Source organism: Akanthomyces muscarius, chromosome 2 (genome assembly GCF_028009165.1).
Source record: "Akanthomyces muscarius strain Ve6 chromosome 2, whole genome shotgun sequence".
Lineage (NCBI taxonomy): Eukaryota > Fungi > Ascomycota > Sordariomycetes > Hypocreales > Cordycipitaceae > Akanthomyces > Akanthomyces muscarius.
Window position 1 is genome coordinate 589194 of NC_079242.1, and position 19981 is coordinate 609174.

At 51.7% G+C, this 19981-nt stretch overlaps 4 protein-coding genes across 4 annotated transcripts; all 4 read left to right on the forward strand.

Moving 5' to 3' along the window:
* Positions 1-54: 54 nt before the first annotated feature.
* On the forward strand, positions 55-5899 carry LMH87_003296 (uncharacterized protein; the record flags this gene model as incomplete). Its single annotated transcript, XM_056204364.1, has 16 exons — positions 55-258; positions 338-1554; positions 1683-1720; positions 2130-2239; positions 2304-2466; positions 2517-2864; positions 2917-3025; positions 3077-3148; positions 3209-3259; positions 3307-3371; positions 3423-3466; positions 3754-3818; positions 3880-4038; positions 4090-4179; positions 4229-4894; positions 5233-5899. The coding sequence occupies 16 exons, from the start codon at positions 55-57 to the stop codon at positions 5897-5899; spliced, it is 4068 nt and encodes a 1355-aa protein (XP_056048082.1).
* A 587-nt stretch (positions 5900-6486) lies between these two features.
* On the forward strand, positions 6487-8756 carry LMH87_003297 (uncharacterized protein; the record flags this gene model as incomplete). Its single annotated transcript, XM_056204378.1, has 3 exons — positions 6487-6894; positions 6959-7515; positions 7583-8756. 3 exons carry the CDS (start codon positions 6487-6489, stop codon positions 8754-8756), a joined length of 2139 nt encoding a protein of 712 aa, XP_056048083.1.
* Positions 8757-10028: 1272 nt separating this feature from the next.
* LMH87_003298 (uncharacterized protein) lies at positions 10029-14905 on the forward strand (the record flags this gene model as incomplete). The annotated part of the gene is made up of 9 exons (XM_056204389.1): positions 10029-10220; positions 10279-12436; positions 12505-12849; positions 12906-13014; positions 13062-13133; positions 13185-13300; positions 13356-13968; positions 14022-14111; positions 14170-14905. 9 exons carry the CDS (start codon positions 10029-10031, stop codon positions 14903-14905), a joined length of 4431 nt encoding a protein of 1476 aa, XP_056048084.1.
* Positions 14906-16207: 1302 nt separating this feature from the next.
* On the forward strand, positions 16208-17668 carry LMH87_003299 (uncharacterized protein; the record flags this gene model as incomplete). The annotated part of the gene is made up of 4 exons (XM_056204401.1): positions 16208-16398; positions 16476-16719; positions 16778-17226; positions 17305-17668. 4 exons carry the CDS (start codon positions 16208-16210, stop codon positions 17666-17668), a joined length of 1248 nt encoding a protein of 415 aa, XP_056048085.1.
* Positions 17669-19981: the final 2313 nt, after the last annotated feature.

Below are 19981 nucleotides of genomic sequence, written 5' to 3' on the forward strand. Positions count from 1 at the left end.
TCTGAACCTGCACACAATCCGGGGTAGGCGCGGACCACTCTACTGTCCGATCAAATGGATACACAGCACGCCTTTGGCGACCTCGGCGCCAAGATCAGCTTCTCACTCGGCCAGGTGCTCACATCGGAGGAGAAGCTGACGAGGTTTTACATTGCCGTGCTGACGGCGGGCGTCGCGTCTACTTTACCGATCGCTTTCTTGAATGAACCTTTGGCAGCGAGTAATCGGTCATCGGCGAGACTCTCTCGACTGAAGCTCGTTAGTACCTTTTGACGCCCAAACTCCGCAACATCGCGGCACCTGCCAGGCTCTCCAATTGCTAACCATTTCGCATCAGTATGGATATGTCCTTCTCATGGTTGTTGAGGCGACCCTGCTTGCCTCATGGTATCTTCTTCCCACATTTTATGCCGCAAAGTCGCCCGCAGCTGCTCTGGTCAAATTTGCGGTGGCTTGCGTCACTGGCCCAGCCATTGACATGGAAGCGAAACGTCCACATTCCTGGCTCCTCTCCTCTATATTCCTCGTACTTGCAGGTTTAGGCGATATAATTGGTCTTAGATTATATCTCCACAGCTCTTCAGCTCACTTTGCCGCTGGTGTCATGTTGTCAGCTGCCTGCTGCAGAGCCTCTCTTCTCTTCATCCAACTAGCCCTACCGCGTCAGATACCGGCTATCATTGCGGAAATGACAAAGCCGTATCACGCATGGCACTGGGAAATGCTTGAATTACTGCAATCCACAATTCTGTATGGATTTCGCAAGATTTCTGATGTCGAGTCCCTCGGGACTCTAACTCCCGAACTTGACCCAGAGCGGCTTGCAAAATTATTCGACGAGCACTGGCAAGCAGCCGATAAAACATCGGAGCAATGTCTCCTTGGCGTTTGCAAAAGAGTTTTCCAGAGCGCAACCTACCCTGGTATCGTCGCGAGAGTTTTTGGATCTTTATTTGTCTACACCCAGCCGTTTCTGCTGGAGCACATCATTCTATTTTTCGAAAAGCCACTTTCTGAGTCCAGAACAAGTCTGGTTCTATCGACAGCTATTGCCTTCGCGGGTAGCTCGATTTCAATTGCGCTATATAATCGTATTAGTGATCGGACACACACAGCGCTGAACGGCATGCTTTCACTCATCGTATTCCAAAAACTTGACCGCCTTGGTCAAAATCAGGCACTGACGTCCGCAACGCCAAGCCTCATCGACGGAGATGTCGCCTCGATATGCGATGGATTCCAAGCGATGTATCGCGCTAACAACGACGCTCTACATATCGTTTTAGGCATAGCCGTGCTATTCAAGTTTGCTGGCTCAGGGTGCTTGGTTGTTGTCATTGGAGTCATGATATCGACTGCTATGGAGGCTCTTGTCCGCAACCGAGTAGCTTCGACATATTCAACATGGACAATGAACAACCAGGAAAAGTCCACGGAGACTTCTGAGATCCTGTCACAGCTGCAGATCATCAAAACACTTGGACTCCAATCCGTGGTGGCGGACAAGCTCCGAAAATTGCAGGCGACAGAATTCGAATTGTGGCTGAAAGCGAGGTACGCAGGCTTTCCACACAGGATAGCCCACTGTTTCGTGGATAACGGGATGCGTGCATTCCTCGTTCTCTATCTTTATCTACTCAACCACGGTGAAGTTAGCGCAAGGCTGATATTCCCGTCGTTAGCCGTTTCATTCGAAGTGAAAAAGGCTTTAGAACACTACGTCAGAGTTCATGGGAATAGGCCGGGCTATTTCGAATCCTTGAAACGGGTACAAGAGTATCTTCTGCAACCTGAAGTAGTCGAGCACCGCATTCTCAGGCCGTCTACGCACAATGCAGTCGAATGCATTGATCTGGCCATTGCTCCGGAAGGGGTTGACGAATCTCTGCTTCAGTCTATCAATTGTTCATTTCCCAAAGGAACTGTCACACTTGCACTTGGACCAAGTTGCTGCGGCAAATCGACATTTTTGCAGGCTCTCGCGGGCAGCGCCAAGATATTACAGGGCTCTATCTGTCTTGATTCCACCACCTTGGCGTACTGTGATCAGGTACCATGGCTACAAAATGCTTCAATTAAGGAAAACATTATTATAGGCTCTCAACTTGACGAAGACCGATACGAAACAGTACTGCGCCTTTGTCTACTTAACCACGATCTCGACAAGCTTGAGCAAGGCGACGAGTATGTAGTAGGCCACAATGGAATGAATCTCAGCGGTGGCCAACGTCACCGAATAGTAAGTATCGCCTTGCTTGGTGTCAGATGTTCACAAGATAATGGTGCTCACTAAGCATCCTTAGGCCTTGGCCCGCGGTGTATATTCGCGAATGGGCACCATTGTACTCGACGACAGCTTCGGGTCTCTTGACCTCAGAAGCGCAATTTCGATTCTCTACAATCTTTGTGGCAGCAACGGTTTCCTGCGGCAGGAGAGACGCACAGTCCTGATCTCCACGTATATGGGTAAGGATGAATGCCGGTCTAATCATACTTAAACTGATGCTTTTTTTTAGAGGAGTGTTTCGATATAGCGGATAATCTGTTGGTATTTGATGGCCACGGTCATGTCACACTCCGACGCAACTCTAGCAACGAAGCCAACCTTCGTCGGTCTTTATCCACCTTTTCCTCGCCCATTGAGCTAAATCTCGAAGAGGAGGATCACAAGCAGCTTGCTGCCATATTGAGATCCAGGCGAATTCGCGATTCCCTCGTTGCAGAATCTAGCAGATCAGAGGCCAGCAACGTTGACCAAGGTTGGAAAACCTTGGCATTTGTGTCCAGTCATGCAGCATCGCTCGCGGCTATTGCATGCGACCCTTGCTGGAACTTGGTTATAGGCGCTACGGAAAATCTTCCAGGTATGCCCGCAGCTTAACGTCAATACTCTCAAATTATTAATTCGGACTGAAGAATACTTGATGGGAGTTTGGCTCCAGCGCGGCCCAGGCCAGATTGTTTTCCCTGTTATATTTTTAGCCTTGACTGTCGCCAGCACATTTGCATTTTTTATGCGATCCACGTACGTGGCTGCACATTCGATCGGTTCTGCTGATTGACTGACGAGCAACAGGCATCTCAGTAACAAAGTGGAGCGCCACGTTGACAGGGCACTGAGTGACTTACTCATCAAAACTGTTCTCAGGTATTTCAGAGCCTAGAAGCCAAGAGGCAATTTCTTCGTACTTAAATTTTCTTCTCTTAGTTCCACCCCGGCTTACATCGGAGCGACTGACACAACACACCTTCTGAACCAGTGCGTCTTGAACTATAGCATCTACTTTACCCGTCTAACTAGGGTAGATTTGATAAAACTGTCAAAGCAGCTGCACGCCATTTGCCGCCCTGCCTGTCTAGTTCTGATTACGGTGGGTTCAGCCAATTGGTATTGACAGTTTGTGGCACTAATGAAATGACAGTTTTCTGCACCCTTTGTATTCGAATAGGTGTCATCGTATCTGGAGTTAGTGGCGGTGCCTGGCTCATTCCAGTCATCGGCACTTTCGCTTTTTTTTCGTTTCGTCAGTATCGAGCTAAAGCCCAACAGATCCACAAGCTGCAAACGAAATCTCAGCGATCTCTAAAGCAGCAGTTCCGTGAGAGCACTGAGGGCTTAAAACATATACGCGCGTTTGGTCTCGTACCTGACAACTATGCGAGAACATTAGCACTACTCAGAGATTCTCAATTGTGCCTTTGCTCTGGCTTGCAGCTTGACAACTGGCTTTCATTGATACTTGAATTGAACAGTACCGTGCTTGTTACGGTGCTGTTGGCATGGGCAACCTCCCAGCAGTCGGCCTCTTCGCTATACGGTATTGCGGTGTCTTTTTGGAGCTTATTATGCCTGAGTCACGCGCTAAGCGCCTTGAGGAGATTTTTCACAAATACGGAAAAGAATTTAAACTCAGCTTCGGAACTGCTGAGAATGCTAGAGAATGTGCCGCGTGAGCATGAGATTGAAGGCACGGGATTGCCTGCGTATTGGCCGGAGCGCGGTGATGTGCAACTCTTTGACGTAACAGCACGCTACGGGTAAGATTATCATATTCAATCCAGCATACCGTTGCTTACTGTCAATGTTAGGTCATCGAATGCGTCGTCACCAGCTCTGAGCAATGTCTCGCTATCTATAAATTCCGGCCAGAAAGTGGCCATTGCTGGTAGGACAGGAAGGCATGTGCAGCGAGTCATAGTCAAAGAACGTATACTGACTGTTGAGTAGCGGCAAGACCTCTCTTTTTCTATCCCTTCTAGGATTGCTGCAATATGACGGCAGAATTACTATTGATGATGTGGATATATCTACCATCAATCGTGATGTTCTAAGGTCACGTATCATCACCTTAACATTCGACCCTTTACAGCTACGTGATACTGTTAGACATAATCTCATGCCTTTCAGATCTCAATATGATGTTCAGGGGACTCCACTCATTGGCGATGACCACGTTCGCAATATACTCGATGGCCTAGGACTCTGGACTAAAATTTCAGACCGCGGCGGTCTTAATGCTATGTTGCACACCGTCAGGCTTTCGAGAGCTGAAATGCAACTATTTGGTATCGCGCGAGCAGGGCTCCAGCACATGTTGACGAGGGGAAGGCTTGTTCTGATGGACGAGGCAACGAGCGCGCTCGACACTGTCACCGACAAGCTTGTTCAGGGAGTAATAAGTCAAGCATTCCCTGGCTGCACCATCTTGATGATTGCCCATCGTCAGGTAACAGTACGAGATGCGGGCAAATTTGTCGAACTCTCCGATGGAGTCGTGACATCAGTCAGGGATGTTTCTCAGAATACTTCGAATCATGGCGACGAGGCGAGGATCTCAAAGGATCAACTAGCCGAATCAGCTGGTGGTGGCACCATTAGACAGACCACGCCAGAGTGAGGTTAGACATTGCCTAACTGGCGTTACTTCTGGAAGGTGTTTGAAATATATGATTCAATTATTATGCAGATTTCTTGAAGTATGCAGATGGCATGTTTTGCACAGGTCCGCTTTGAAGGGTATTTTTCTTTCCTTTTTTTGCTGCTGTTGCTTCCAATGTGTGCAGCACAGGCGCTGGAACCAGGTCTACTGAAGACGATATCAAAAGCAACATGGATGTTCAATAGCGACGCAATTTTATTCCAGCGGAGCTCCTCTCCTGGACCAGTGTTTAAATAGCATTCTTGTCGTGCAATATCAACAAAGCTTTCTCGTTCATCTAAACTTGGAACAGGCGAATCACTGCAGCCTCAACACGATGTCGCACATTGCCATATCGCCTGCCATTCTCTACTGGAAACGAAGACGGCTCCTCCAACATTAGCGCAATCTCCTCTGCTTTTTGGCTTGTGGATCGCTGCATCCTTGGATCCGCCGCTGGAAGCCAAACGCCACAAAACATCCTTCGCAGCGGCCACTGCACTGTCAACCTCCCTGAAGACGACTTGGTAGCGTCGGTGAATGCGCTGGCCACCACTACTGGTACGCCGGAGCCATCGGCCAGCAAGATTGCACGGGGCTATCGCCATGTCAAGGACAAATGGACCGTCGCGGGCCTAACACCACAGGTGTCGGACTTGGTGCCCGCGCTGCGCATTCGAGAATGCCCGGTGCAGATGGAATGCGAGCTTGTCGACAGCCACGGTCTTATGCAGGACGCGCCGACGATGGCAGGCGCACTTATTATTCTTGAGCTCAAGGTGCTACGTGTACATGTGCTGGAGCGCCTCCGCATGCCCGGCCATGTGAATCGAGTCGATCCGGATAGGTGGCGTCCGATGATAATGTCCTTCCAGCAGCTATATGGACTTCGGGACACGAAGATAGCGCCCAGTCAGCTTGCCGAGATTGACGAAGAGCTGTACCGACTGCCTGCTCAGACTCGCTCTACTGCGCCTTAGAGAACAGAAGAGTTCAACGCGGAAGTTTTGCGGTGGAAGGAGACATAAGGTTTTTAGTCAATTGTTCATCGACCATCCGCCACAATGCTACCAGTCGGAACGCCAGCCGTTGTGCCCACCTCCAGAAGAGCAGCATAGTGGTGCAAAAGTTCCTCTTTAAAAATAAGTGAATAATAGTCATTACAATATACTTGTTTGAGATTTAAGGCTTTTTTATTTTAAACGCTGCATGAGAGGGCCTCGGCGTATCTAGCTTTTGTCGTTTACTTCGGTCAACAATGGTCCGAGATCATGGACTAGTAAAACAGGGCATGTTAGCTCCTCTGTCAGCAAGGCTCGATTTGACCTAGCCATAGTTCAGTCAGTGTGAAAGAACGCCTTACTGCCCTGTAAATGTAATCCCACATAGCGCTAGAGTGCTAGAACGCCTAGTTGTGGTCAGCAAATACACCGAAATAAACGAGGCACAACATGTACATAAATCAAGCACTTGGCCAGCATTTGAGCTCACCAACAATCGCGACGGGGAACAATAAAACCTCACATGAACTTCATAAACTACCAAAACCTTTAAACTCACTACAACTATGGGCCTTCCACTAATCTCGATAGCTCTACTCGCGGCGGCAATAGCAAGCGGACTGCCGCAGCGCGATGCACCGCAGCCAAGCTGGCACCAGTATGTGCGGTCGCCATCATCTAACACTGTCAAGCCGGTTCGCATTCTAGGCGACAAGACAAGCGGGAGTGTACAAAACCCGAACGGCTTGATCAACGGCAATGGAGCAACCGTCCTCAGCCGCCCAAATACAAATGACCCAGCCCCGGCTGTGGTTGTTGACTTTGGTCAGAATGTCGTGGGCTTGCTGTCCGTCCACTTTGCAAAGTCTGTGAACGGTTCAGGTGGACTACCAGGTGTTCGGCTTGCATTTTCGGAAACACTTCAGTTTCTCGGCGACAGAAGTGACTTCACACGGTCGGACAACGCTGGCGGGGTACGTACCAACTTACCAACATGGCATTGCTCTGTACGCTTCTGACCGAAATCTGGTGCTGCAGTCTGATAAAATCACCCAAGGCACAGATCAAATCGCAGTGCAAAACAACGCGTACACCTGGCAGGATAAACACGGCTGCCAGAGCGATGGCAAGGTGTGCTCCGACGGACTACACGGATTCCGCTATGTCAAGATTTGGCTGGATGCGCTCGCGTCTGATGCCCCCCACACGTCCTCTTCGGGATCTGTTTCCATTTCCTCCATCGATCTCGAATGGTCCGCCTATCTCGGTACACCTAACACTTTTACTGGCTGGTTCGAATGTTCCGATAAGGATCTGACACAATGGTGGTATGATGGCGTATACACTGTCGACATGGGCACCGACCTGTTCTTGGCCAACGAGACAGAGCCACGCGGGGCGGCGAGCCAAACGCTCGTGGGCAAGCAAGTACTCTTTGACGGAGCCAAGAGAGATCGCGACCCATACGTTGGAGACATGGCGGTTGCTTCCTTGACGTCATATCTCTCGCACAATTTTGCTGAACCCAGCCTTAATGTTCTCGAAGACCTCGCCAAGCACCAGCGAAGTGATGGGTGGATTCCGCCCGCGAGCATGTTAGTATTGTTCTCATGAATGATACCGTAATATTCTTGGGTCTCGCTAATGATTCTCCTTTTACAGAAACGGATATACTCTGCCACTCTTCGACTATCCGCTATGGTGGGCCATTTGCAGCGTGGACCTGGTCATGTATACTGGAAACACTGCCTTTGCGAAAACGTACTGGAATACGCTAAAGAAAGTCCTCGACAATTATTACGCCCAGTACATTGATAAGAGCTCTGGTCTGTTGGTGAAGTCGGCAGGAATGGGCTACGGTGACTACGCCTTTCTGCCACGCTCTGGCCCTATCACCTACTACAATGCTCTCTACGTACGTGCCCTTCGTTATGCGGCGCAGCTTGCGCGTGGTTTCGGTGGAGATTACGCCTCCTCTGCGTCTAGCTGGGAATCCCGCGCGGCGTCGATATCCGCTGCTGTGGCCAAGCACAATTTTGACACCGCCACCGGCGCCTTCTTTGACGGCGGCCCTTGCCCTGGCCAGCCAGCCGGGACCTACTGCAAAGTTCATTCGCAAGACGGAAACTCGCTCGCGATCATGGCGGGTGTAGTCAACACAACCACCTCCCAGCAGGTGCTAGACTACTGGGCCAAGACCACGGCGCACCCGTATGGCAATGCCTTCTACGATAGCAGCGTGCTCAGCCCCGGGGATCACTTCGACGAGCGCGTGTATGCCTTTATCTCTTACTTTGAGCTCGAAGCGCGATTCCTCACGACGGACAGAGCGGATTCCGCGATCGAGGAAATCCGTCGCCTGTACGGCTGGATGTCCGCACACGATCCGCAAATCACGATGTGGGAGGGCATCGGCCCGGGCGGCAGCCCCTACGAGGGCGGGTTCACCTCCATGGCCCACGGTTGGTCGACTGGCATTGTTCCCCTGATGAGCAACCATGTTCTGGGAGTGAAGCCGATGTCGCCAGGTTTTGCCTCCTGGCAGATATGCCCCGCCGTCGGCGCTGGAGGGCTAAAATGGGCCAAGGGCGTCGTGCCTACGCCGCTCGGTGGTATCGAAGTGTCGTGGGCAACGGGTAGCGAGGCAGGCAGTGGGAAGAAGCTGACCATGTACATCAGCGCGCCGAAGAACACCAGTGGTGCGGTCTGCGTCCCTCTGGTAGCCGGCGCTTCTCGTGTCGAAGTCGACGGCAAGGCTGTCCCTGTGAAGAAGGGCGCCAAGTCTGTAGTAGTCAATGTCAAGGGCGGCTTGTCCCATTCAGTCACCGCGGAATAGGGTTGGAGTAGTTATTGAAAAGCGCGGGCAGACATGGAAAGACCCTTGCACAGCCGCGGGGAAAAAGCGACAACACATGCTTAATTCCTTTTTTAATACGAGAGTGCCAAATTCTGTATATTTATACTTCAGTGTCCAACGCGAATTTCCTGTTTCATTGCGTTCGTACTACGCGAACCGCCAGGCTACAAGCAACAGGGTAGCCTAACTACTGTCCGTTACTAACACGAAGGATGATGGCGCGAATATTGTAGGCACTGGCTTACCGCCCGAAAGCGGGGGGAATCCAAGCGAGCTCACAAGTCCTCCGGGCGGAGAACGAGCTAACGAATGAGAAAGCAATGTACGGGGTACAGATCATTCATTGGCATTTTCTGTCACACTACTCAGCCATGCCATGTTGGCCTTTCCCCGTTGGCTGGAGGAAATTCATTACGGGACATGCAACCCACACAGCGATGTTCTATTGTGGACTGAGCGGTCCAATATTTTTTTTGTTGGCTGCACACCTCTTGCCCGCGGCAACCAGTAGACAACAGTCAGGCGGGCCGTACACTGGGTGCATGGCATTGGTGAATGCAGTTGGTTCAGTTGGGTGAGCCCACAAGGTGCATGGAACAGGGAGGTGGTGGTTGGTACGTTGGCAAACACAGATCACGCCCGCTGGAGTTTCATGAAGACTCTTCCGCCCATGTTCCCCGTTGCGGTGCGGTGGAGAAGGGAGTAGAACTAGCCTCACAACCGAAGCTGGTTCGGTCGAGTTGACAAGACCAGGCTGAGCTCGTACATACTCAGTACATACGAGACACCAGAGGGGAGGGGTGCAACAGGCTGGAGCCCCGCTCACCCTCTGCCAGAAGAGTACCATTCAATGCATTCATCGGTTACCTGCAGCCTTCTGGGCACTCAAAGATAAAGTGGGCTCGGGAGGGCGGCTTTGAAATTGGAGTCCGGCCGAGATACCACACTACTGTCTGAGAGGCTTGGCAGGTTTGCTACCAACAGACCTGCAGCTGCACTAATAAAGTGATTGTGGGACGGACGCTTTTCCGCCTATCTGCTCGCCCTGCTGCCGCCACAGCTGGAGGGGGACACATCCGTTAGTTGGCTGGTCAGGCTGTGAAGACTGTCATTTCTCGTCCAACACAGCACGACGCCTTGCTTACCTCTGCACGGTGCGCCGCCGATACTTGAGAAGAGCCGCAATCAGAGAGAATATACCCCGAGCAACTTGAGCTGCCTCTGTATTAGCTCCCATGTTCGACTGCGGCCATGGCTTCGCTCGCGGACGAGGCCGTGTGGGCGCCTCTGGGCTCCCTCTTTGGCTCCGCGATCAGCTTGGAGGACATTGTCGTGAACATGTTGCCCTCTATAGTCGCCCTGTTTTTATCACCCCTCGTGATTTCCGACTACTTCAGGCAGCCGGTTTATGTACGCAATAGCCCCCTGCTGTGGCTCAAACTTGTAAGACTCGACTCCTCTTTCTCCTGCGCCGACCAACCGCAGCTAACACGACTCGCAGGTTGGCGCTGCCTTTCTCATTGCAGTCGAAATGGCCTGTCTCGTTTTTCGTTGCACCTTGATTGGTGCACGTACAGACTCGACATTTGCTGCTGCCTCCCTTGATCTCATGGCCGCCTCTACCGTGGGCGCCGTCTTCTACATTGAGCACCGGCGTGCCATGAGAACATCCACTTTTCTGGGCTTGCATCTGGCCGTAGGCATTTTGATTGATGCCACCAGAAGCCGATCTTACTTTTCGCGACCTGGTTTGGAGATGATTGGCGCACTCGCGGCAGCCGCAGCGAGTATCCGCTTCAGCTTGCTGATCCTGGAGGAGCTGCCCAAGGAAATAGCTGTACCCGATGACAAGGTCGACGAGATAGGAAAAGAGGCTAGAAGCGGTTTTTGGGGCCGAACTTTTTTTATGTGGTTGCATTCGACGATTCTTCTCGGTTTCCGCAACATTCTCACAATCAGCGACTTAGGCAGCATTGGCTCCGAGTTCTCAAGCAGGCTGCTGTACACGCGCTTCAGCGCTCTTTGGAGGAGCCCAAGCAACGTATCGCATTCTTCTCTACCGGTCGCGTGCTTCAAAATGCTACGTTGGCCATTCTTGGCCGTCCTTCTGCCGCGACTCGCTGTGACGGCATGCAACTTTATGCAGCCTCATCTGCTGGAGAGATCCATTGCTATTATTGGAAACCCAAACACTACGGAAGCAGAAGTAAACGAGATGATTGGTGCAGTGGCTGCCGTGTTCATGGGAGTTGCATTGTCGCACGCAATGACAGACCACATGGCCTACCGCTGCGTCACTCGGCTGCGAGGCGCTCTTGTCTCTCATATTCTTGCAAAAACTCACCGACTGCCCGTCTCCGATGCCAAAAAGTCTTCTGCTGTCACGTTGATGAGCACTGAGATCGAGAGCATTGCGATAGGGCTCCCCAAGTGCCTCGATCTGCTCATTGGTCTCGTTGAAGTAGGCTTGGGAGTATACTGCCTTTCTCGCTTTACCGGCCATTCCTCCATTCTGGTTGTGATCATGACTATTCTGTCCTCCATTGTATCATACATCCTCGGCCGCCGGGTCACCCTGGCTTACAAGGATTGGAGTAAGAGCATCGAAACTCGGGTTGCGGAAACCTCGGCCGTATTGTCGCAGCTACAAACGATCAAGACCTTGGGCCTGGGTCCAACTATCGCCAAACACGTCCAGCGTCTCCGAGCTGAGGAAATCAGAGATTCGCGACCGTATCGACTACTAGGAGCCTGTCTTTATACTTGGATCGAGTTTGCGGATTCTATGACACCCGTTCTAGTCATTGCTCTCGGCCTGTTCTGGAATGGTTCGCCTAGACACCTTACTGCCTCGACTGTTTATCCTGTTCTTTCCATTTTGGCGTTGACTACACGACCGTTGATGACTATATTGCATTCTTATTCCATGGTACAGCCTATGATTGCCAGTCTGGCTCGCATCGATGAATTTTTGAGGCTTGAAGAGCACAAAGACCAACGTCGCCGCTTGCGTAGCTCCCCTGTGACGGTAAAGAGCCCTGGCAAGCAATTCAGTGATTCAAAGACCAGTGTGGATGAAGCGACGCCGAATGCAGTGGAGTTTCGCAATGTCTCCATGGGACCACGGGATCTAGAAGATCCGATCTTTAAAGATCTGAGCTTTTGTATTGCACGGGGCTCTACTTCTGTCGTGCTAGGCCCAATGGGCTCTGGAAAATCGTACCTTTTGCGATCCGTCCTCGGTGAGTCCCACATCTCTACCGGCTCTCTCTATGTCGACGACTGCAATATTGCATACTGCGGCCAGGATGTGTGGCTTGAGAATGGCTCTCTCAAAGACAACGTCATTGGGCCTCGGCCTTTTAATTCGCGTCTGTATAGCACAACTCTCCGTGCATGCATGCTCGAGGAGGACGTTGCGCTGCTGCCCGGCGGCGACAACTACAAAGTGGGTAGCCGAGGTGTCCGACTGAGCGGTGGACAGCGCGCCCGAGTGTCCATTGCTAGAGCTGTCTATTCAGAACTTTCTGTTGTAATTTTGGACGATATTTTTAGTTCTCTGGACCGGAAGACTGCGGTCGCGATTCTCGGGCGGCTCCTCGGCGAAAACGGCATTTTCCGGACGCGCGAGACCACAGTGCTGCTCGCTACGTATATGCGTAAGTGTGTTGACTGATCTGAATGAACTGACAATGCTAATTCGGATATTTGTTTTCGCATGCACCAGCCGAGTCATTGGATGTTGCAGATTCCATTATTTTGCTGGATGGCAAAGGCAAGGCGACGTGGGAAAAGAACTCCGAGTGCGGCACCCACCGCGAGGAAATACTCCAGGCTTTGAGCTCCCGCAATAGTCCTACCCCCAGCGTCGCCGGAGACCAGCAAAACGAGACTCTCAGCACACCCGGTAAAGATGAGCAGAGCGGAGTCGCAGAACCCGGGGATGTGCTCTTTTCCCGGCAAAAAGGCGATTGGGGCCTCTATACGCTCATTTGCAACGCTTTTGGCAAGCGTCAATTTGTCGGCTGGTTACTTCTTGTATCTGGTTTGTCCTTTGGCGAGATTGCCCCATGTGAGTAGTGTCCAATCAGCTGTGTGGACAACAGCAGCTGACCTGACGCTTCTCAGCCATCTACTTGCGTTTCTGGATATCACATGCTCCATCAGATATGTTTTACTTTATCGGCTTCGCCATGCTTGGTCTTTTCGCCGTGGTCATGGTGATCTTTTGTTATTGGCAAGTAGCTGGCCCTCTCACTTTTCTGGCCTTGCTAACGACAGCAGTGTTCTCTTCCTCAAACTTAGCCCTCGTGCTTCCTATGTTTTACACAAAAAACTACTAAACACCACTCTGCGGTATGTAACGTGAGCTTCAAGCAATTTCACCTGCTAACAACGAATAATCAGGTCGACCCTTGCCTTTTTCAGCACAACAGATGCCGGATCCATCCTGAATATATACAGCCAAGACATGACGTCTATTAGCCATACCCTGCCCAAAGCAATGTACAGCTTCCTCTATGGTGCGTTGTGACTTCACTTTCTTATATAAGATGGTCCTAACTCGTCCAAAACTAGCCTTCATATATCAAGTATTCCAAATTGGAGCCATTGTTTCTGGATCGACATACATGGTGGCGATCCTAGCACCCACCATAGCAATTGCCTATGCGATCCAGTACGGCTATCTTCGCACCTCGCGCCAGCTGCGGTATCTCGACCTCGAATCCAAAACGCCTCTTTACACGCTCTTCACCGAGAGTGCGGAAGGACTCCTGTACATCCGCGCCTACGGTTGGCAAGAGCACAAGCTCCAGTGCGGCTTTGAACGACTAGATGTGTCGCAAAAGCCCTACTACATGCTCTCTTCCCTCCAGCGCTGGCTCGGTTTGATGTTGGATTTGCTGGCTGCGGTCATTGCCGTCGTCTTGGCAACTCTGGCACTGAAGCTACGCAACACAACCTCCGAGGCGGCGTTTGGCCTGTCTTTTTTCCATGCCATCGAGTTTAGCCGGATTCTTTCGGCCGTTATACACTCTTGGACGCACCTGGAAACCACAGTTGGCGCCATCTCGCGGCTGCGTTCGTTCTTGCGCGAAACGCCGGTTGAGTCTGAAAAGGGCGTGATCCCACCAAAGAACTGGCCGCGCAGCGGCAAGATCCAAATTCAGCGTGTGACAGCCCGACACGGGTAAGAAAAGACTCTCGTACTGAACAATTGCGGCTCTAACATCTATACATCAGGGCTGAGAACAAAGACCCGGGAGCTCTGAAGTGCATTTCCTTGACAATTGAACCTGGACAGAAAATTGGTCTCTGTGGAAGGACCGGAAGGCAAGTCGCCCACCCCCTCCCCAGTTCTACCCAAGCCGTGTCTAACACACTCTGACAGCGGCAAAAGCTCTCTCCTCATGACTCTGCTCGGTTTCCTCAGTTACAGCGGCAACATAAAGATTGACGGGCTCGAAATCTCCGCTGTCCAGCGCGACGAACTCCGCGGGCGCATCACCACCATCTCGCAGGAGCAGCTCGAGCTCGCCGGCAGTATCCGCGCCAATCTGCGTCCCTACGACCTCGATGGCAAAGGCACTGTTTACACGTCCTACCTCGATTCCAAATCCCAAAGTAACGATGGGGACGCCACGCCGCGAAACAATGACGACGAGCTGCAGGCGCTGCTCGAGCGGCTCTGCTTGTGGGAGGCCATCGCAGCGACCTCGGGAGGCCTTGACGGGACTCTTGCTGATGCGAGCCTGTCGCACGGGCAGATGCAGCTGCTCTGTCTGGCGCGTGGGATCCTTCGGCGGCGTACGACTGGCAGCCGGGTGGTGTTGGTGGACGAGGCGACGAGTAGCGTAGACCCGATGACGGACGCTACCGCACGGCTCGTCATGGCCGACGAGTTCGCCGGCTGCACGGTGCTGACGGTCACTCATCGCCCGGAAACACTCGCCGCAGCGGATGTGCGTGTCGAGCTGGCGCAGGGGCGCATTTGTGCTGTCCAGGAGACGGTCGCGGCTACGAGGGAGCGAGAGGAGAGGAAGAAATGTGGTATTGAGGATGCGGGACGACGGCGGGAAGCGTCAATGGCGGCCATTGCGCAGATGGCCAAAGCGGTGAAACGGTAATTGCGTAGGAAGAAAGGCAGCTTAATAATTACCCCAATATTTATTGAACCTCGAGAATGTTCTGCTCTTTTCGCTGTCTTCATCAGTCGTTGTAAGATTTGCATCCTAGGAGATGAGCAGTCAAGATCGCGCAGTCTCCATGTGGGCTCGGGTGCCAGCTGAATACTTGGTAGTTCTTTTTTAGTGTGTAAGGAAAGACCTTTGGACGTACGGCGTTGTTGGCATGCCCCGCGTCGTCTCGAATGTGTTGATTGACAAGGCTTTGACATGGCTTGGTATGGACAGGGCAAATCTTAAGGTATATATAAAAGAATAACGCTCCTGTCCCCATCGATCTCAACTACGTCGGATGTCAACATCCGAACATCTTCCGTAGTATAGTGGTCAGTATGCAAGCTTGTCACGCTTGAGACCCGGGTTCAATTCCCGGCGGGAGAGATCCGCCACCACTCTTCAGAGTGGCTTTTTTTTTCTTCATTTGTTTTTCGGTTGCGATTATACATGAGCTTGATAATGAGCGGAATTAGTTTTCTTACTTTTGTGTTCGCTGTACTTTTTTTTCTAGCTTGAAGCGAATGGCTGTTCGCAGTTATGCACCGCATAGTCTATCTAATCAGTGTGCCAGTCAACAGTATCCGAGTATCGCTGCCACATGCCAGGTGATCCGCCGGGCAGCGCCATTGGCCCCCCGCCAGGTCGCCTGTCAGCCCAGCAGCAGCACCAGCTGCGCGACCGTGCTACCTTCGCCACAGGCTCTCAGGCGGGGCGCTGTGGCTGACCGCTATTGCTCTTGGCCGTCGTCGCCGGCCCAGGCGGCCTGTCTGCCCTTGTCTGCCTACACCAGGCAGTTTTTCTGCATTCACCAGCCTCCCAGCTCTGTCTGTTTCTTGCCCTAGCTTCAATCTTGCTCTTGACTGTGCCTCTGCGGCCACGAGAGCCTCATCCTTTATTTTATTTCATATTTATCATCCCCTTCCGTATACGTGGTGGCGAGCAGCTTTTGACGCGCTGGACATCTGCGCCGCAGCTTCCAGCCACAAACCGAGCTACCGAGTAACCCGGCATCCCGAGCATCACCTGATTGCCTGAGCACGAGCATGCCTGCCTGACCACACTGGCTCATCTGGCGACTCACCTTTATCGAGTCTCTTGTTTCTGGACAGGATAACACATTTGCGACACCTGTCGCTTCACGCTCGAACATCTTAGTCTGATTACCACCAGCACCCGCCTCTCTGCGCTGCAAACACTCGAGCTCCCTCTAGTCAGACCACCGCCACCTTCCTTCTACATACGGCTACCATGAGCCAAGAAGACATCCCTGGCCCCGATGTGGACTTGGGGCTGAAAGATGCCGCCAACGGCTCCTCGAAGAAGTCTGCACTGGCTTCCCAGGCCGCCCACCACCCCTCCGGTAAGGCCGGACACGGCCCAATCGTCAAGTTTCTACGCGGTTTTGTCTTTGCCGTGTACTTTTGGTCATGCTGCCTCGTGTAAGTTCCGAATTATCTGGAAAATCCCCGAAAATCTTGGCGGGGCGAGTACAAATCTGGCTAACATCCTATTGCAGCATTGGCGTCACGCAGCTTATTGGTGCGCCTCTTTATTTTGTCAACAAGGACATGTACTACGCCTACATGGCCATGACCAAACGGTCGTTTGCCCTCGTCATCACTGTTATGACCAGGATCTGGGGGCGAACCATGATTCGCGTCAGCGGCGACGAGTCAGTGGCTGGTCAAATCAAGAAGATGCCAGACGGCACTGTTCAGTTTGACTTTCCCGAGCGCTTGGTCCTGATTGCAAACCATCAGGTATAAACTCCTCCTTAATAAGTGCAGCTCTTCTTACCGTGCCGCTAACTCGTCTCAGATTTATACAGACTGGTTATATCTCTGGTGGGTTGGTTATGCCAACCGCATTGGCATGCACGGTCACATTTACATCATTCTTAAAGACTCTCTTCGTTGGATTCCGATTATGGGCACCGGAATGATGTTCTTTGGTTTCATTTTCATGTCGCGCAAGATGGCAACGGATCGCCCACGCCTCGCGCACCGTCTTCAAAAACTCCGGCAGCTGAAATCTGACCCCAACGGAAACAAATATTACGATCCCATGTGGCTCCTTTTGTTTCCCGAGGGCACCAATCTGTCAGCCAACGGCAGACGCAAATCGTCCACCTGGGCGGCCAAGAACGATCTTCAAGATCCAGAGCACGTCATGCTGCCCCGGAGCACGGGCACATTCTTTTGTCTCAATGAGCTCAAGGGCTCGGTAGAATATGTCTATGACTGCACCGTTGCCTATGAAGGTATCAAGTACGTCCTCCAACAGCCCTTGCCAATCCGCCCAAACAAAAGTTACTGAGCACCCTGCTAATCTGCCCTTGTACACAGACGCGGCGAATATGGTGAAGAGCTCTTCACTCTTAGCGGCACCTATTTTGCTGGTCGCCCTCCCAAGTCTGTCAACTTCCACTGGAGAAGATTTCGTCTCGCTGATATCCCGCTCGATGACCCTAAGGAGTTTGAGGAGTGGTTGCGCAACGAATGGTATAAAAAGGACAAGCTCATGGAGATCTTCATGAAAGAAGGCCGTTTCCCTCCAATGACTGGCTCGGCGACACCATACGTCGAGACTGAGGTCAGAACCAGGTCCCCGTTCGAGATTCTCCAAATTTTTTCCGTTGTTGGTATCGCCGCCCTCATGTGGAACAACGTCCAAAAGCTATACACGGCCGTCAACAAGATGTTTTCTTAGACGCTGTCACTGGAAACCCTGCATATTTCTTCTCTCAGGCTTGTCTCTGGTTTCTCTCCCTTATCATTTCATTTTCCTTCGTGCCGAGTTCGAGCACGCGACCCTGAACCTGAACAAATGGCTAGATCAACTCATGACTCTCATCGCTGTGGCGTGGGATGCCACTACTGTGTCACTCGGCTCACAGTGGTTTTTGAATATTTGCTTTGACGGGTGACATGCTAGGCATCATCTCTGATGACTGGCCATCATCCTGCCATGAACCACATCCACGAAGTGCTTCATCTTGAGTTGGACGCTGAAGCCAGTACTCTGACGAGTGATGGGCATCATAGCTATCTCTGATTTTGAGAGTCATGCCTGATGAATCGTCATTTGATGTAGCTTTGGCTGAAAGTCTCTGCGGTGAAGTGCTCCAGTCTGACTCGGAGGATGAGATGCTGATAGGCTTTTCCTGAATGCCATGCGTGCATTGACGTTTTGACTGGAGGTCCCCAGGTTGATGGCAGGTGCCGCATGGACAGCGTCTCTTTGATCGGTTCGAGCCTACACAGCCGTGTGAAGATAAATATGTGGAAGGGTAATGCCAGTCTGCGCTGTTGCCGGCAAAGCGAGTTGGCATGATGTGTGATGACATGCCATCTGTCAAGGCAGATGAATGGGTTTGCTCTGCCATGGTGGGGAGTTGCGAAGATGAGGGAGTATGTAAGGGTCGACGGCTGCAATGACAGAAAATTATGCTGATGCAGCAATGGTGGTAGTGGCAGGACGATGAGGCAGGGCAATGTGGGTGACAGCAAAGGGTATAGATGTCTGCGCACGTGGGTCTGGGCAGGTCGGGAGCAATCTCAAGGATGTTTGGGAAAGGGTACGGAAGGGGGCCAGATATATGGGCAAAACCATGAAGAAAGGTCAAGAGAAGGGGAAATGAAAGAGGAGGAGGGCGGGAGGGTATTTATGTGTGGGCAAAGGACTTGGTCAGCCTGTTCGCTGGCCAATCAGAGGCTGGGCTGGCCAGCGCATGTCACACTCCTCGACTCGTCATCCCACTCCAGCTTTGGCAAACGATGATTATTTTGTTCTTTTTCACAACAAGTCCATACTTTTGACTAAATCAATATCCTTCACATGTTATTGATGTGCTGAGATACTTGGCATGCTCATGGTGGCAGTCTCTCGCGGCTGACTTACACGGAGTGCTGCATCGGCAGCTTCTGAGGGCCCTCGACCTGCTGAATGTCATGGTTCGAATCCACGAGTCTTTAGCTTTTGTCCTGAGAAGTTTCCGAGGTGAAAACTTGCGGCGTTGCCTCGCTGTGTGGCTGTTGAATTTGTTGTTCCGTAATGGTGATTTGCGATATCAGAGGCATGAAACCGACCACGGGCGGATTCTGGGACTTTGGGCCCTCTGCCACCGAATAATTCATTTTTGAAACCTCGTCCAGTCTATTAGACCTGGTAGGCATCCGAAAAGTGTTTTGGATATCGGTTTACGACTTTTTTCCACGAGATTGTCTGTCCGCCGTGTTAGTGGCGTCGGGGGAGGATCCTGGGCAAGCAAGAGGCCTTAGGACGAGGGTACGCACCTAGAATGGCGGCCAGCGCAGCAGCGCCTCGACAAAAATTAACTCCGAAGGTATTGGACGACATTCATAGATCTTGAAACTGTGACTGTTCTTTTTAAATCACGTTTTACTTGTGATTGCGCTCTGAAATGGCCCTCATGTCTTCGCTGGTCGTACCATATGTCGTTGGATATATGGGCTGAGAGAGGCAGCAGCCGAATATTGCGGGGCAGTTGACCAGCCAGCATGTCCAGGTCGCTTCTTCGAGAACAAGCAGAATAAAAGCCGCTTGCATATTTTTTTATGGCTTATTTTAGTCGCAGGCTATGTATACCTACTACATGGTATGCTACGCAATTGTTCTACTATACAAGCGCGCATTCTGTCCCCTTTGCCTGAGAAGCACAGGAGCAGACAGCCCGTGATGAGGCACGTTGGCACCGGTTCAGCAGACAGCTCAAGTTTGACATGCCCTCTTTCAGCTCTGAAATAGACTGCTTATGCCTATCAGTGTAGTATTATGCGCTGTTACGTCCGCTTATTTTGCGCTTTAACTTGGTGTCCGACTGACGATATGGGCTTTCCTTCCTTGCACTTTGCGCGGCGGCGGTGGAAGTAGGGCGGGGAGAGAAGAGAAAGAGGGGTGTTGCACGCAATGATTACATGATCGTATAGTGTTTGAGCCCGATTGGTGAAATATGTAGAAGAAGACTGCGTTCATTGCAGCTCTTCCCTGTGAAAAGATTGT